Raw genomic sequence first — 18311 nt, forward strand, 5'->3', positions numbered from 1 at the left:
AAGTATTTTTTTCTACTAGGTATCCTTGGTTGGCCTGTAGACTTTCTGTTGACTTAGAATGTCACAATTATGTTGAAAGTTTCAAAGGACAAATATTTCAAACATCACTATTGAGTGCAGAGAAGAGGTAAGCAAAGATTGTGAGAGTAAGGTGAGAGGAAAGAACAAATCAAAGACAGATAAAAGACAGGTACTGACCTTGGGGTGCCTGGGTGGCTCAGTCAGCTAAGCGTCCAACTCTTGGTTTCAGCTCAGGTCATGATCTCATGGTTCATGAGTTTGAGTCCTAAATCGGGCTCTTTGCTGACAGTGTGGACCCTGCTTGAGTTTCTCTCTCCCTCCCCTCTCTCTCTGCCCCTATCCCACTCATGCTTTCTCTGTCTCTCTCTCTCTCTCTCTCTCTCAAAATAAATAAACTTAAAAAATTTTTTAATATTAATTATTCTGACACATAATTAATTATGCTGACTCATGCCTTGTCCAACCAGCTCTGGTTGGCAAAGTGTTTCTAATATATATTTGTTCTTCAAGAAGATTTTGGAAAATTGACAAGTTACCATCTATAATACCTCAAATCTTGACCCAATTCCCCCAGTACAGTCAGAGAAATTAATATCTATTTTCATTTCAATTATATCTATATAATCTCTACATGAAAATGGTGGGTGGTATACAGAGTCAAATGCCAAATGTAAATTATTTTGTAACAAACATCTTTACTCTTTTATGTCACAGATTACCCAGGAGCGATATTCAAAATACTTGTCATCTGTATAGTAAATATGAATTGATATGTAAAGTAGGATATATACTGAAAATTAACAATATTTCTTTAAGGTGGCTCTGTTAAGCCTCTGACTCTTGATTTCGACTCAGGTCATGATCTTACAGTTTGTGAGACTGAGCCCCATGTCAGGCTTTGCGCTGACAGCATGGAGCCTGCTTGGGATTCTCTCTCTCCCTGTCTCTCTCAGCCACTCCCTGACTCATGCTCTCTTTCTCTCTAAATAGATAAATATACATTAAGAAAACAATATCTCTTTTTATGTTCCAACTAAACTGTGTATGGCAAAAATATGGATAAAGCAATAGTGCAAACCAGTTGGAAATCATGGTGATAATTTCCAGTTATTTGTGATGTTTACTAATTATCTCTGTGTCCTGGGCAGTTTGGGTCATCAGTGAGGGCCTTCTTCTGTAAAGGCCATCTACTCTGTCAAGGTGACCCTTTCCTGTACCTATGACTTGGTCCCTGTATTGCTTTCTGCCCTTGTCCCATCAAGAGGAAGAAAGGTAGAGGCCTCTCTTCGTGATAGCCCCAAGTGTATCACTACCCGTTGAGGTATCTTAATGCTACCCCAGCTTTGGAAGTAGGCATTTCACTAACCTCTCTTCAGTCACCCTCTTTGAGGTGAGATGGTATCTTACTCTTCCTGTACTCAGAGCACCAGCCATAATGAAACAAATGTTACGGAGGTCACCTCAGGATAATAAAAAAGGATTATAAAATATATTAGAAACTGGGGAAGCCTAGATGTAATGAGGTGGAGAACCTCTGTTCTGGAGCAAAACTATAAGAATATATTGTAGGAAGGATGGATAACAAACTCCTCATAAACACCTTGAAGAGTCCAGGGATAGACAGGGAGCTGGTACATTCAAAGGAAACTGGGAACTTCCTAGGAGGACAGCTTGGCACATCTTGCTTGGGCTGAACTGATCTAACACAGGGTAGGCATAAAGGACACAAGCCATGTGTCCTGTGTATGTGTCCCATCCTATGCAGCTGTGGGGAAGTTCACACTATGAAAATGGCCAGTCGGAGCCAGGGCCTTGGGCTCAGCCCCATGGATCTTGCATTTCTTGGGGGAGCCCAAGTCTTAGGCTAAGTAGGAAACTGAGACTGGACATCACTCTATCCCAGCCTCTCCTGCACAGGGACATGCCAGGTGGGGGAGGGGTAAAGGACTATATATCTCCTGCACAGTTTGAGATCCCAGGACTGAGTCACAGCAGGGAGGGAGACCTCCACTTTCTTCCCTCTTAAGCTATGAAGAAAGAGGATGCTGCTGCCCAGGTGGATGAATGGTGGCCAGTTTTGACCAAACTATCTCAGACCAGGCAGTCTGGGAAAACAGGAACTCTATGTGGTGGGAAGGGCAGCAGAGAACAGGTATTGCCACAAAGGGATTCTGGGAGTTTTGGTCAGTTTCAGGTCTACTGGACTCTTTGAATGGAGTGAGCTCCTAGGTTGCTGGATGTACCAATGCAAAAGAGACTGCTTTCAGGAATGAGTGTTCCTGCTGTTCTAAGATGTGTGCTTGAGTGACTTAAAATGAATGTTGAAAAGCTGTGATTTTATTATATGTACATCAGGCTCATAGAGTAGGGTCTATGGCTACACTTAAATGGCTCCCTATTTTCCTTGGAACAAAATCCAAATTTCTTGCCATGGCCTTCAAAGTCCTTAGACTCTGGGCCTTGTTCCCTGACCTCACCTCATCAATGCTCCCCCCCACCTTGTGCTGTAATGCTACACTCAGACCTAATGACTTCTCTTTCCTCCAGTACAACATACTCAGTCTCTCTCACAGCCATTGATCCTGCTGACCTCCTGCCTGGATTCCATCCCTACTGCCCAACCAAAGCTTCTCCTCCTTTACCTGCTGCAACTTGGCTCCTCAGATCGATCTCACATCCGCTGTGACTGCCCTTCATGACAGACCGTAAAGGACTTATAGGTTCAGGCAAAAGTATCCTGGTTAGATTCATGTGCAGCATGATCTTGTGCCCCAGTGTGAGGTTATAGATTAAATTGTGTCCCCCAGAAAGGATAGGTTGACATCTCAACCCTGGGCACCTGTGATTGTGACTTTATCTGGAAATGGAATCTTAAAATGAGATGATACTGGATTAGGGTGGGCACAAATTTGATTACTGGTGTTCTTATAAGAAGAGGGAAATCTGGCATGTATTTCCATGTGACAACAGAGGCAGAGATTGGAGTTATGTATCTACAAGCCAAGAAATGTCAGACTGCCAGCAGCCACCAGAAGCTAAGAAGAGGCAGGGAAGGATCCTTCCCTAGACCTTCAGAGAGAGCATGGCCTGCTCATACCTTCATTCCACACAAAGAAGCTCAGAACTGTGAGGGAACACATTTTATGGTTTTTAACCACTAAATTTGTGGTCATTTGTTACAACTGCCCTAGGAACGTGATATACAAGGTATGCATGATTTGGGATTAGAATTACCTGTTTTTTTGTTTTCTATCACTATAGTAACCTCCCTCAGGGCAAAGACTATATCTGGTTTGTTTATCACTAATAACCCAGCTCCTGGAACACAGAATGTTCTATATTAAAGATAAAATAAATAAAAGCTCCATAATTGAGCAGGAAAAAGATTCATTACCTGAGGGGAAATGGTTCTGTACCTAAAAGAGAGAGAGAGAGAAAGTGTGAGAGAGAGAGAGAGAGAGAGAGAGAGAGAGAGAGAGAGAGAGAGAAAAGCAAGCAAGCAAGCAATAAGGAAGGACGTGGGTGAAAGGAGGTGGAATCCTTTAGGTTGCACTCAGAATTACAGCAAATAAAAAGGAAAAAAGACCAAGACCATTTTTTTGTGTTACTAAGATTAAGTTACATGAAAATTTCTACTTCACTCTTTTTGACAAGGTATATGATAGCTGTTATGACAATTTTTAATAGATCGAAGAATCCATTAAATTTTTTTCTCCCTTTATTTATTTTTAAGCCCAAGAGACATCCTAGGATATGATCAAGATTTGATATTTGGTAAAAACAAAATAAATTGCTTTGCAAATCTTCAGTGTAGATGAAATTTAGTAGTTTAAGACTTTACGAGCCTCACAATCATCAGGATCTACATCTACATCACTGTCAGAAACCCCAGATGCATCCGTGCCTGCTTCACTGAATCCTGAAAATCTTCTTTGCTTTTTCTAAGCTTTCCTCACTGATGGGAGGCTTCCTCTGGCTGCCAGGCTGCAGAAACTTCTTCACGGTAGGAAGATTGCTGACTCTGGTTTTCAGGGCCTGCAATACACAAGCGCACAGCCTCAGAGGGAGTCAAAGACCAACCCCATCGTTAGCACCAGCCAAGAAATCAATGACCCTTCTAGACAAGGACCAACTGAGTCCCCTCCATCAGCACCAGTGTGAGGCTGGGAAATAGACACTCAGTGAGACGTGAAGATGGGAGGAGGAAAAGATAGCTCGATACCACTTTCCCCAAAGATGCCTTTCCTTCAGGCTCTAATCAGTTTCAGGACTTCCCTATGTTCTTCCCTACGTGTAAGCCCTGTGGCTTCATCACTCTTGTGCAGTACAGGGAAGAGGACCGTGTCTGTCAGAATCGACACACATCACATCTCCAAACAGACAATGAAAATGTAGGAAAATCGCACTAGACATGAAACAGAAAATATAGAAAGGTGAACCATGAGACTGGGCAAAACCAGTCATCCCACTGAGAGAAGGACAGAGCGAGGGAGACTGCCCAGGGAAACATGATGTCTGCCTTTAGGAGCAGGTGTGGAGAGAAGAAATCAGAAGGCAGGACACCTGCTCAGACATAGGAAGGAAAGAGAAAGACACAGGTGGCTAAGGGAAATCTCAGAGAACACAAGGACAAATGCCATAATGCAGTGGGGATGGGGAGATTGATGCTGAGCCCTGGGTCCTCGTGGTAAAGACAATGTGTTCTTCTTGGGGAAGCATCCGCCTCAGAAGTCCTTGGCATAACAAGATTCTCTGCATGCCTCAACCAGCACCTAGAAGGCAATGCTGGAGATGTGAGGACAGCCAAGTCCTGGACAACGTTGGGACCCGAGTGTAAATGTTAGATTCTGAGGGGAAAGATGCAAGCCTTCCCTCCTGAAGGCTATGAGAGAGATTACCTTCAGCAGAGGGAAGTTGGCCATAAGGCTAGGGTCAACCTCTTCCACATAGTAGAGAAGTTCAACCAGCTGAATGTCAGCCCTGCTCAGCCTGTTGCCAACAAGGTAGTCTTGTCCGTGGCTTTTTAACACCTGGCAGATTTGAGGAATCACATTGTGAGCACAGGCACAGTCAGGCTGGGCCCTCAGCCCCTCCCTGCTCCCTCCAGCCCAACCTCCCCACCTCTGCTGCCTCACTGAGAGGGAGTTGGCTTCAGACCCTCTTCACAGCACCCTGACTCAGTATAACAGTGGGTCTCTGCTGTTCTTTCCCTTCTCCTCAGCTGAAGCCCCAGCTACCATTTCCCTATAACCTGGGCTCCTGTGGATCCTTTTTAACTCCTCTGCTGTATGCAATTTTCCAAATAAAATGTTGGGGAGGGGGGCCTGGGCAGCTCAGCCTCTCAGGCTGGTGGATTCGAGTCCTGCATCGGGCTCTGTGCTGACAGCTCAGAGCCTGGAGCCTGCTTCAGATTCTGTGTCTCCCTCTCTCTCTGCCCCTCTCCCACTCATGCTCTGTCTCCCTCTGTCTCTCAAAAATAAAGAAACATTTTTTAAAATGTTGGGGAAATTCATGAAATTTATTAAAACATCCCAAAAATATGCAAATGATAACATAAGGAGAAAACCCACAGCACGACCAACTTACGGTAATTTTGGCAAATACCCTTTCAGACTATGTACATATATGGAAATATGTATAATTATTATGCAAAGAATATAAGACCACTTTGAATGCTATATGGTATATACATTTTTTTAACTATTTATAGGGCTCTTTGATTTCAAAGTATGGAAATGCTCAAAAGAGATGACTCCTCAGGTCTTTGTTATGTGAATGTGCCCCAAACTCTCAGCACTACAAAAGTCAGGAGAGAAAGTATTTTCTGCTTATTATTAATTCTTCCCACCTTGAATAGAGCCAACACTCAAGCCATGAATTATATTTTTTCTGTGATTAACAGAATGATCTACTGCCTCATTAAGGTGAGTGTGTCCATGCTAACACTTTCATTTATATGTAAGCCCCCCTGTATCTCCTACAATCATATTTTGGGGGCACGTAGTTTTTATTTAGCATGATTTCAGGTAGTTTGGATCCCGAAACATTCTCCTCTTATGTCCAAGGAGAAACATTAGCTAAGATAAGTACTATCTGTAGTGATGGAACCTTATTTCCTTAGTTTGCATGGGTGTCCTCTAAAGTTTGAGAGCCATGCCTTCCAGTGTGTCAATTATTTTTTCCTTAACATCTCTCCCTCTGTCTCTTCCTCTCCATCCCATTGCCCCCTCCTCTGACTAGATACATCTCCTCCTTCCGCCCCCAAGACACTACCACATTCTCCTAAAGGGCAGCTGGTCTCATGTCTCCCTACCTATGTTACCACAGTATCTCCTGATGCATTGCTCTCATTGTGTTCCTCTTGGATCAAAGCCTCTGTGTGGTGCTCTGTCTGCAAGACCTACTCCAATCTCCAGTGTGTCTCTCAGAGCCTTCAACGGCCCAGGCTCTAACTAAGACCGTGGAAGTCTGCCAAATAGAGAATTCTAGATTGGCTTCTGGTAAATGACATCTTGCTGGAAAATTAAAACGTGGGTATCACTGGTGCAAGTCTTCCTCACAGTTGGTTCTTATGAAATGCCTTGAGAGTCAGGGTGCAGCATTTGTATTCAGGAAGGCTCACTGGAAGTGAAGGTCAAGGCTCAAGGAATGCCAGCCACTGTCTATCTTTGTCCAGTGCCCAAAGTGCTCAACTGTCCACTTACTTTTTCAAACACAGGGAGATACCGATTTGTTGTTTTCTCTTTGATCTGGGCAATCTTGGCCTCTTTCTGATCAGGTGGACACATAGGCAACATGAGGATCATGTCATTCAAATCTGCCATACCTTCTGTGTACATATCTATCCTGAAAGACAAAATGACCAAATTGTCAAAGGCCCTCTGCCTTGATTTTAGAGTCAAAAAATGTACAAGAATGGGGCATCAAGAGGTGGCAAAGTAAGTCTGCTCTATTTGATACATTTTATATACCAGTCATTCAGCTCTGAGTTTTACTTTATTTGAACATTTCATCCTAGAACAAGCCACCAAGGTAGATGCATCTAAAACTATCATTATACACATGACCAAATAAAGGGACAGAGAGCATTGGTAACCTGTCCAGAGTTACAGAGAAATCAGTGGAATTATGTAAGTACCTACTGACACCATACCTAGGGTCTGTCACTTCTGTGGTGGCTTGTTCTCTGCACAAATGGAGTGTGACTCCCATCTGCCCACTAAGTGATCTCCAGAGAAAGTCCCTGGCACAACCATCTTCATCATTTCCCCTTCCTCTCTTGTCCTATTATACTACCCAGGCCTGTTTCTGTGCCCAACATCAGCAGATTTTCCAATTATTTCCCGCAGCACAAGGTTCCACACTTTGTACACATACAGTTGTCCAACTCTGGCCTTGTTTGCATTTCTCAAGTCTTCACCTAAAATATCCCCTGAAATGGTGAAATACTTTGTGCATTCCAAAGAGAACATATTACAGGAGACTTGGTTCAATTGTTCCAAGCTGGGTTTCCCGTAAGAGTTTTTTAAAATAAATCTTTAGTAGCACACAATTCAATATCATAAGGTGTACACTTCAAAAGTGTATGTTTGTGATTTTTAGTAAAGACACAGAATTATGTGCCATCACCACACTCTAATTATAGAATATTTTCATAGTTCCAATAGAGATGCTGTATGATTTTATACCTATTCCAATTTCTTCCCTCCTCCAGCCCCTGGCAGCCACTAAACTACTTTCTGTTTCTATATATTTGAATGTTCTGGATATTTCATATAAATGGATTCATACACTATGTGCCTTTGTGTCTGGTTACTTTCACATAACGTGATGTTTGCAAGGTTTATCCATGTTGTACCATGCATCAGTACTTCATTCTTTCTCGTGGCCAAACAATATTCCATTGATGAGTAGACTAACCAACCACTCATCAGTTGATGCACATTTGTGTTGTTTCCACATTAAGAACTTTAAGAACACGACTGCTATAAACATTTGTGTATGAGTTCTAGCATAGATGTATTTTCAATAGTCTTGTCTGTACACCTAGTAATGGAGTTGCTGGACTATGGCAACTCTATGGTTAACTTTTGAGCAACTCAAAATGGTTGCTTCTGAGATTTAAATTTCAATCATGTGGTCCCTTCGCCACAGAGAGGAGAACCTACAGATATACTTGTATTGACTAAATCTGGCTACTTCAGTATGTTCCTGATAACTCTGGCATCTTGGAGACCATGCTCTGCTAACCCTTGTCAAAAGCCAGTCAATATAACAGGCAGATGAGTGAAGTTCTTGGTTATCATTCTTATAATTTCTGAAACTTCAGAATCAGTGCCTTTGTATCCTTCTGTTCCCCAGTCTTATGTGCTGGACATTCAGACACATTGTCCTTTGTCTCTAGCTGTTGGCTGATATCTAGCTCCTAAAGGCCTGAGTATCTGGAGTGATGACTCCACCATCTTTCTGGCTTCATAGTTGATCAACATTAGCAAAATGCTGTCACTGTATGTGCTCCATATGTGGACCACTTCCTTTTCTGTAATCCCACTTAGGGAATCCACTCCAAGGGGAATCCCTCATCCCACAGCTCTTGGTGGTGTTGGACCTCAGTCAATACCACCAAGTCCTGTACTGCTGCTGGCCATGATCTCCTCGACACAGGCCTGCTTGCCCAAGGAAGAACCCAAATTTTTACATTGCTGATGAAAAAATAAAAGAAATACTGTACAGAGCTCTCTCCTTTATGTCTTTCCCGTAAAGGTTATATTTGGTGGCAATGTAGTTGAGAATGGCTCTGGTCTGGACCATCTTCATTCCATCAATTTCAACCATTGGCACTTGCAGGAACATCAAATGTCCATCTTTTGAGAAAAGAAAAGAAGAAGCAGAGTATATAGTTTATGAATCATACTCTTTTAACATGAAAAACGCTTGTTGCCATGACTGAAGATATAAAAGGAAACAAAAATTATTGCCTGGTAACATTTCACCAAATCTGTATTTTGGTTTTTGTATCCTATAATCCTCTTTGTTCTCAGTCTGCATTTTATTTTTCACCTATTATTTCATTTACCTGTCTTTGAAAATTTTTTAATGTTTATTCTTTTTTGAGAGAGAAAGAGAGAGAGAGAGAGAGAGAGAGAGAGTGAGAGAGAGAGGGAGAGAGATGAGCACCAGCAAGGGAGGGGCAAAGAGAGGGAAACACAGAATCCAAAGCAGGCTCCAGGCTCCAAGCTGTCGGCACAGAGCCTGATGTGGGGCTCAAACTCATGAACCATGAGATCATGACCTGAGCCAAAGTCCCACATTCACCAACTGAGCCACTCAGGTGACCCTCATTTATCTTTTTATTTCCCATCCAGATATATGGTAGCTTCCTGTATTCTTTGCGGTTGATTTGCTTTCATGGATGTTTTAGGAAATGTTGAGAGACGCTATAACAGGGCCAACACCTCATTCATTTCAAATGAAACATCCAGAGTAGGTCTCCGGGGTTCATGCCATTAAGGCGAATGCAAAGGGAGATTTCTATGTAGTGTGTTTGCTTGTTCTTCCAAGTCTACTACTGGACAGTGTGTATGGGGCAAGCCCTGGTTTCCTGACTCTGCTGATGTGAGTAGTGCTTGAACTTTGTTCTCCATCTCCATCATCATACTGTCACCTAGACTTTCAGTTGATCCAACTAAACCATCTCATTCTCTGAGTCTATGATATTGCTAAGATATGAGCTTGCAATAAACCACCAGAGAAAAGAACTCATGCAACTGCTGGCCTATTTCTACTCTTTTCACTCGACTGCGTGTGTTTCAGAGTCCTTGAAAGTCCGGGCTGTGTTGGATCCTGAACTGACCCAGCTCACTTGGGGTGCAGAAAAACTGGAGAATGCAAAGGGTGGACATTCCCAGGACACAGGGGATAGTCCTTCAGCAAATACAGAGAGTTCAAGCGCCCTTAGCCTTGAGTGAGGTGGAAGATCTACCCAAGGAGCCCTGCCCCGTACCTGGGAGTCACTTCTCTTCCATTCTACCACCCCCAGCTCCTACCACACTCACGCATAGATATTCAAACTTCAACGTATGACTTCTACCTGATCCCCTCATCCAAGGAATTAGATGCCTGTTCTTACCATTCTTTAACTTATCCAAGTCTTCTGGAGTGTCTATAAATTTCTCTTCAAACTGAAAAGTAGAAACAGTAAATTAGCATACCTAAAACATCAAGGATGCTTCTTTAAATTCATCTAATATGTGATAAAGTTTCATGGTTCTAATTATTGCACAATTGTCAAAAATATTTTGTAGTTTGCTTAAATCAAAATCCAGGTAAGGCTTACACATTATGCCTAGCTTCTGAGTTTGTTTCAATTCTTTGATGAGAAGAAATTTAATAATATATTAGGTAAAATCTGTTCATCTCTTAATAGCTGACAATTTTTTTTAATGTAAAATTCTTGACAGGTCATTTAGAAAAGTAGAAGAATTTCCTAGCTTATGTGAGAAACATATTTTGATAGAGTCAATTTTAGGTCCAACTTAGGATGACAAAACTCAGATCTCACCTCTACTCCAGCTGAAGCCAGGAGCCATCGGATGGACTCCATTCTGCCCCGGCCATTAAAGTAGTGAAGCTTGGGCTTCCCCGCCATGAGTGTCTCTGGATTTCTCTAAACATGAATAAAAGAACAAATGAATGAATGAACAAATGAACAATATCACGGAAGCAAAAATGTACTTTTTGACCTAGTTCAAATAGCACCAGCGATGCTGAAGGAGTACCTGCTTTCTTTGTGGAAGAATTACAAGAGATCCTAGAATGTTTTTCAATGCCTAGTTCTCATCCCATCATTAGCCAGTTCTGGGAAATTGTCCCAAACCATACTTGTATCTCCACTAGGTAAACTCTGCTAATAGGTGAGTGTGTGTGGTAAGGATGCAGCTGTGGGTGTTAGGGGGAGGCGGAACGATTAGAGAATTGATATGTGTTGAAAATCTGCTAATGATCCTGACCCGATGCCAGTCCCTCTGATTACATTATACCTTCAGTCCTCCTAATGCCCCCATGAACTATTTGTTATCAGGCCCATTTTTCAGTGAATGAAACCAAGGCTCAGAGGTGAAAAGGCTTGTCCATAGTCATTCTCTAGTGAGTGATGGACATGGAAATCCACACCTAGGACTAAAAAGAGGGCAGGCCTGGAATCCACACAGGTGCTGGCACTGGGAGGGTGCCTGTGAGGGGCACTGAAACCAGAGGGGTTCTCTGACAAGATGGGAATGGGGAGCAGTAAGGCTTCCACTCCTTGACTGTTATGCTGCTTTTGTTTAAAACAAAGTTAGGGCTGAGGCTCGCTTAACAGCAGCTCAAAAGACCCTGGTTCTTTCCATAGACACAGGATCACAGGATGCTAATTTCCTTTAATTCCCTTTCTTTCTTTTCTTTTTTTTTTTAATTCTACATTCTGCCTTTACTTGGTGCACTTTATAACCTGGAAAAGGGGATGTTACTATAGTAACATTACAGTCAATGGAACAAAACTAACATTTCTTCAATGTCTATCATACAACGGGCATTTTTGCCTATTTATCTTCAATTAATCCTACAAAAATCACCTGAGATGTGTTCTGTTATTGTGTCATTTTAAAGTTGAGAGTACTGAGGTTTCTTGAGTGAAACCCAAGTAAGTGGTGAAGTTGGGACTCAAACCTACTTCTACTCAAAAAAAAGGCTTTATTTTCTACCCTGGTGTGATTTAAAAAAAGTTTTTTTTAACATTTATTCATTTTTGAGAGACAGAGAGAGACAGAACATGAGTGGGTGAAGGGCAGAGAGAGAGGGAGACATAGAATTCGAAGCAGGCTCCAGGCTCCGAGCTGTCAGCTCAGAGCCCGATGTGGGGCTTGAACCTACGGACCGTGAGATCATGACCCGAGCTGAAGTCGGCTACTTAACTGACTGAGCCACCCAGGCACCCCTACCCTGGTGTTTTTAAAACAATGCATGACAATCCTTTAACAGATTGTGAAATCTACCAATTTTTAAAATGAAGTAGGAGAAAATAGAAAATATGAGAGTGCATTACAAACAGAAACACAAACTTTGTTTCATGAGGTCTTATCTTCAATTATATGTTTGTATATATGGGCCTGTGCAAGAGTGCATACTCATTTAATCAGTATAATGTAGGAGATACTTTGTTTTTGGTCAATGAAATTTGAAAGCCCGTGGTCCATCCGAGGCTGCATTGGAAGTGAACAAAGCAGGGAATGATATTCATTGACAATGAAACTCAATGGCTCAAACAATGGATGTGCTATCAGAGGTGTAAATGGAAACACACAGGACTTGTTAAAAGGTGGAGTCCCAAAGTCAGGTCTTTTTTTTTTTTTTTAATTTTTTTTTTCTGCTTTTTATTTATTTTTGAGAGACAGAGAGAGACAGTGTAAGCAGAGGAGGGTCAAAGAGAGGGAGACGTAGAATCTGAAGCAGGCTCCAGGCTAGCTGTCAGCACAGAGCTCGATGTGGGGCTTGAACCTACGAACTGTGAGATCATGACCTGAGCAGAAGCTGGATGCTTAACCGACTGAGCCACCCAGGCGCTCCCCAAAGTCAGGTCTTAAGGAGGAACAGTTACCATTTCTATGCAAATCCCAAGCTCTGTTTACAAACTGTGAAGCCTCTCTTGCAAGATTTTGTTGTGAAGTTTGGGACAAAAATATACCTCTTACCCAGTGGGTACATCTCTGAAAACGTGTGTGTGGCTTTAATTTTAGATATCAAAATGTTTCTGATGTCCACATTTTTCATTTGGGACTCAACAGTCAAATCCTTAGAAAGTAAAGAACCATTTGGAAACATAAGACAAGTCATCTGCCTTGTAATTTGAGATTTTGTTTATTGTACTTTCTTACCACAGGGAATAGAGGTGCTATGACTCAGCAGAAGGAAAGGAATAGCACTCGTACTAAGTGTGTTTTGAACTACAGGTCACAGAGCTGTGATTCAAACCCTCACTCTGCGTTACCCATGGTCTAAGGATCAGGTTACTAAAGGAAATGATATTTACCTTACGTAATATTTTATCAAACGGCTCCCCCGATAAGCAACTTTGTTCACCTTCTGATAGGGAGGTTTCCAGAGGCCTGATCAACACTGGGGCAAAGGTTATCCGAGAGCTTTGCCTGATCAAGATATCAGCAGATTTCTGGTTCTGCCCCTGCCCCGTGCACCCCTTGTGTCTGATCCATGCCACTGGCTCTCTGATCCAGGCGCTATGGAGTCACTCCTGCCCCAGCTTTCTCGGCACGGATTCCCGCCACTGCTCCCTGCAGCGAGTCACGGCACTAACACAGGGTCTCACTGTCAACTCTTGTTGAAAATGATCCCTTCTTTCCCGACATCCTGTTCCTTACCTGGTATCAGACCTTTCACTGCTCCTTCTGTTGTAAGATAGCAAACTGAGTAAAAAATTGTAAATCATTAACTTGCTGTTTTGGCTTCTGTAAACTGCTTTGCAAATTTATCTCTCTGTTCACTGCTCTGACTACGTGGTGACCGCTATGTGGCTCTCTGTTGTAATTATCAGAAGGTGCTAACCTTGCTTGTAAATTTGCCTGCTTTCTAAACAGATAACTTAGATCATAAATTGCACTCCCACCCCCCTATTTGAAGCTGACCAGACAAAGCACACATGTGGGAAGTCACGTATTCACTGTCTCGCAGAACCTGGAGTGCCTGACTATAATTGGTCATTCCAAGACCATCTTAAGACAAAGAACTTTAAAACTGATAGGGTCCCGTCAGAATTACTGTCTGCTTGTAAAAATGTGACTGGGTGTCCTAAAATGCTGCAGACTTTAATTGGTTAACTAAATGATGATATTTAATGCCTTGCTAAAGTCAATATAAGCTCATTGCCACCTTTGTTCGGGGCCACCCTCTGCTCCCCAACACCAGGCAGATCAGGCTTGGCCCAGCCATAAAAATAAAATCTTGCCTCACTTCTATTCAGTGCTTGGTGGTTTTTATCATCTCTTTATTACACTTCTTCAACACTTTGTTTCTGGCAACATATAACGTATACCCTGTTTTCAAAAAGTTTCCTTCAGGGGCACCTGGATGGCTCAGTCAGTTAAGTGTCCGACTTCAGCTCAGGTCATGATCTCACGTTTCGTGGGTTCGAGCCCTGCATCGGGCTCTATGCTGACAGCTCAGAGCCTGGAGCCTGCTTCAGATCCTGTGTCTCCCTCTCTGTCTGCCCCTGCCCTACTCATGCTCTGTTTCTCTCTGTCTCAATAAATTTAAAAACATAAAAAAAATTTTTTTTTAAAGTTTCCTTCAAACTTTCTCAGCTAACATCACTGACCAGTTCCGTGTACTAAGAAATGACGGCTCCACGGGAACAAGACAGGAGACTGATTTGGTCTCTGCCCTAAAAGGTTTAGAGACAACTGGCATCACACAAAAGCCCAATTTAATTGGTCCCGACCCCCAAATCATGATTCTCTCAGCCAAGCAATTCAGAGCAAGGTGAAGGCTGCCAGGCTGAAAGCCAAGGCCCCTGCCTCCCAGGGCAGCATGACATGTCCATGCCCATTGCCTTTTTGACTATCATTTGTCCATCTTCCTGTTTTGCAAATTAGGATCACGCCTCATTCTTGTCAACCCTGCTTTGTTGAGCATCTTGCAAAGTGCTTTTCCTCATTGCCATTTCAATATCTTCTGTTATACATACTATATTTCTTCCCATGGATTCTGTTATGCTTAGACAGCTTCTGGATTGTTACCGTGCTGTCCTGGAACATCTAGTCTCAACTATCCACACCTGTCTTTTTCCACCAATGTTAACACTTAGGACAGAACACTGGGGACTCTTGTGTTCTGATTGCAATGACTCATGCATTCTAGCTGGGTGAATTTCCAGTTTAGAAATGAATTATGTGCTCTGCTGATTACCTACTTTCCCCATCAAGATTTCTTGAGTGTGGGAGTTTGAGAAGTCATGTAATCCAATGATCCTTACATGGGGGTGATTTTCACTCCCCCACACCCTGGAAGACATCTGAGAATGTCTGGAGACATTGTTGGGCAACAAAACCAGAAAGTAGAAGGTTGGATTGTCAACTGGATAGAGATCAGAGATGCCTCTGATATGGCATGAGACCAGGTGCCTCTGGATGATTTTTATCTACTACTAGTCATTCTGCATTTTATGTGCCTATTTTTCATCAGCTGTGTTATCCTAACAGACATATTTATTGGATACTTGTTCGGAAAGATCTTATGGTTGATTGCAGTTAGCTACTGTGCCTATGTAGTCTTTCCAGGCTAGGATGCATTGCCATTCTGGACAAACACAGTAATTCTCCCGTTAACCACTGGCACTTATTCTGCTCCACAGGCTGCCTGTCACTGGCACTAGGATGGAGCCTCACCCCCCATCCCCACTGTGCTCTTTCTAGAAGTACTGAGTGAAACAGAAAGAAACCGTGAGAATCTTAACTGTGTCAACGGTATTGCTGAAGTGACCATTTCTTGTAACACTTGTGAATAAACTATCATTGTAGATATTTTAAAGGTGTGAAGGTCACAAGTTTGAGAAAATATGTATGTTAACACCATTGCCAAGTACATTCTTTAAAACTAAATGTACCTTTCTACAAAAAAATATTTTTAACTGAACAACAATGACAACAAAAGGACAATTAGCAGGACAGCTCCCCGCAACAGAGAATAAGCCAGCCCAAAGTGTCCGGAGGGCCACGCTTGTGAAATCCTGCTCGAGCCCTTCTCTAGGCTTGCCAGGTGTGGTCCAGAAAGAGAGTGGGGTTTGTCAGCCAGTTAATCAGAGCACAGACTGACTTAGAATCTAGTTCTGCTAACATTCAGATTAATTTTTTCTCTTATATTGTCTTAATTTTTATTTTCACAGCCTACATCATATCCCAGGATCATAATTCACAACTGCTGCATGTTAACTACAATGGTTCTCTATGTCTGCACAGGATCCATTCCAAGACTCCCAGCGGAGAAACAGAGGAGAGTACCAAACCCTACACATACTATGTTCTTGTCCTATATATATGTACATATGATGAACTTTCATTCATAAATTAAGCACAGCAGATTAACAACAATAACTAACAATAAAATAGGACAATTCTAGTGACATGCTAACATGGTGGGCAGTTTATAACTTATGAATATTTTCCTTTCTGGAATTTTCCATTTAATATTTTCCTTCTGCAGTTACCATAGGTACCTAAAACCGTAGAAGGCAAACCACATGTAAGGGGGGCCACTAGACTTCCACAGAGAAAGTAAGTCTGGCAAAACACCCGCACTCTCTCCTGCACTGGTCATATTCTCAGATTGCTAAAATGGTATCATCCTTTTTTCCCCTCATATCATTCAGGGTTTTCTGCCTAAATTCTTAGTCCTAAATTTCTTTTTTTTTTCCTCTTATAATTGATTGTCAAGTTGGTTTCCATGTTCTTATGTCCTAGGTTTCTAATCTCTTCATTTTTATATTTCTGTAAAGATGTCTCCAACAGCAAGTGAGTAAACAACACTTGGAGCACTTGGGTGGCTCAGTCGGTTAAGGATCTGACTTCAGCTCAGGTCATGATCTCATAGTTCGTGAGTTTGAGCCCCGCACCAGGCTCTGTGCTGAAAGCTAGCTCAGAGCCTGGAGCCGGCTTCAGATTCTGTGTCTTCCTCTCTCTCTGCCCCTCCCCTGCTTGTGTTCTATCTCTCTTTCAAAATTATATAAACATTTTTTAAAAATAAAATAAACCTCTTGAACTGTTCCCCAAACACACAAGAAGCACAATGTGAGTATAAAACACTTTTCTTTGTGCTAAGAACACATTTTAATGAGTTTTCTGGTGACCTAGCAATGAGGATAGAAGGCAATGTCCAAAGACTTAGAAAAGCAGTACTTACCCTATTGCAGTCTGTCTCCTGCCTGCCTCAGCAGCTGCGTGCCAACACTTCATGCGTTTTTAAGCTCTTTGATGGTTAATAACTCCTCCTCTCTGGTGTGGGAAGAGTACAGTGGGGGAAAGTCACTCCCACAGGTTTAGGGCCTTGGTTCCAAGGCTAGATTTGAAGGAAATGATAAGTCATCCTCTTATGAAACAACTATTTAATAATGTTCCCTTTCAAGATTGGCAATTAAAAGATTAAATAATTTCAAACTGATTAGACTCTCCCTGCCAGTGAGATATGGCTTTGGGAAGAAATTTACAGTGAGGTTTTCATGGATCGCATACCAGGACCAAGACAGACGAAAAACCTCTATCACGAGCCTAGCAGATCTTGGGAATGCTTTTTATACTGGGTTTTAAATAAAGTACAGGGCACGCAATTGAATGTGAATTTCAGACACATGATACATTATTTTTTTGGTACTGACACGAAAATAGTCATACAGATCAAGGGAACAGAATAGAGAGCCCAGAAACAAACTCATGATTATATGGTCAACTAATCTTCAAAAAAGGAGGCAAGAATATGCAACAGGGAAAAAGAGTCTCTTCATAAACGGTACTGGGAAAAATGGACAGTGACATGCAAAAAGAATGAATTGAAATACTTTCTTAAACCACTACAGAAAAATGAACTCACTGATTAAAGATCAGACCTGCACCATGAAAATTCCAGAAGAGAGCACAGGCAGTAATTTCTCTGACATTAGCCTTAGTAACATTTTTCTAGATATGTCTCATAAGGCAAGGGACACAAAAGCAAATATAAACTATTGAGACTGAATCAAAACAAAAAGCTTCACACAGACCGGAAACAATCAACAAAACCAAAAGGCAACTTCCTGAATGGGAGAAGATATTTGCAAACAATATACCTGCTGAGGGGTTAATATCCAAATATATAAAGAGCTTATACAGCTTGACACCTGGAAAACAAATGATACCACTTAAAAATGGGCAGAAGATATGAACAGACATTTCTCCAAAGAATACATCCAAATGGCCAAGAGACACATGAAAACCTGCTCAATATCACTCACCATCAGGGAAATGCAAATCAAAAAACTACAATGAGGTACCATCTCACTCCTGTGAGAAACGCTAAAATCAAAAACACAAGAAACAACAAGTGTTGGCGAGATCATGGAGAAAAAGGAATCCTTGTGCACTGTTGCACAAGGAACATGCAAAAAAGGAAATGCAAAATAATGCTGCCCCTGTGGAAAACACTATACAAATTCCTCAAAAACTAAAATTACAATTATGGTATGATACAGTAATTTCACTGCTGGGTTTTTACCC

General features: G+C 41.9%; 1 protein-coding gene across 1 annotated transcript; it reads right to left on the reverse strand.

Annotated features, from left to right (window-relative positions):
- Window positions 1–3720: 3720 nt before the first annotated feature.
- LOC115295698 (glutathione S-transferase A2) lies at window positions 3721–17061 on the reverse strand. Its single transcript, XM_029943842.1, has 7 exons — window positions 16966–17061; window positions 10583–10687; window positions 10151–10202; window positions 8753–8885; window positions 6726–6867; window positions 4920–5051; window positions 3721–4056 (listed from the first exon to the last, which is right to left on the reverse strand). Exons 2-7 carry the CDS (start codon window positions 10667–10669, stop codon window positions 3931–3933), a joined length of 672 nt encoding a protein of 223 aa, XP_029799702.1. The 5' UTR covers window positions 10670–10687; window positions 16966–17061; the 3' UTR covers window positions 3721–3930.
- Window positions 17062–18311: the final 1250 nt, after the last annotated feature.

The sequence above is a fragment of the Suricata suricatta genome, chromosome 7 (assembly GCF_006229205.1).
Source record: "Suricata suricatta isolate VVHF042 chromosome 7, meerkat_22Aug2017_6uvM2_HiC, whole genome shotgun sequence".
NCBI lineage: Eukaryota > Metazoa > Chordata > Mammalia > Carnivora > Herpestidae > Suricata > Suricata suricatta.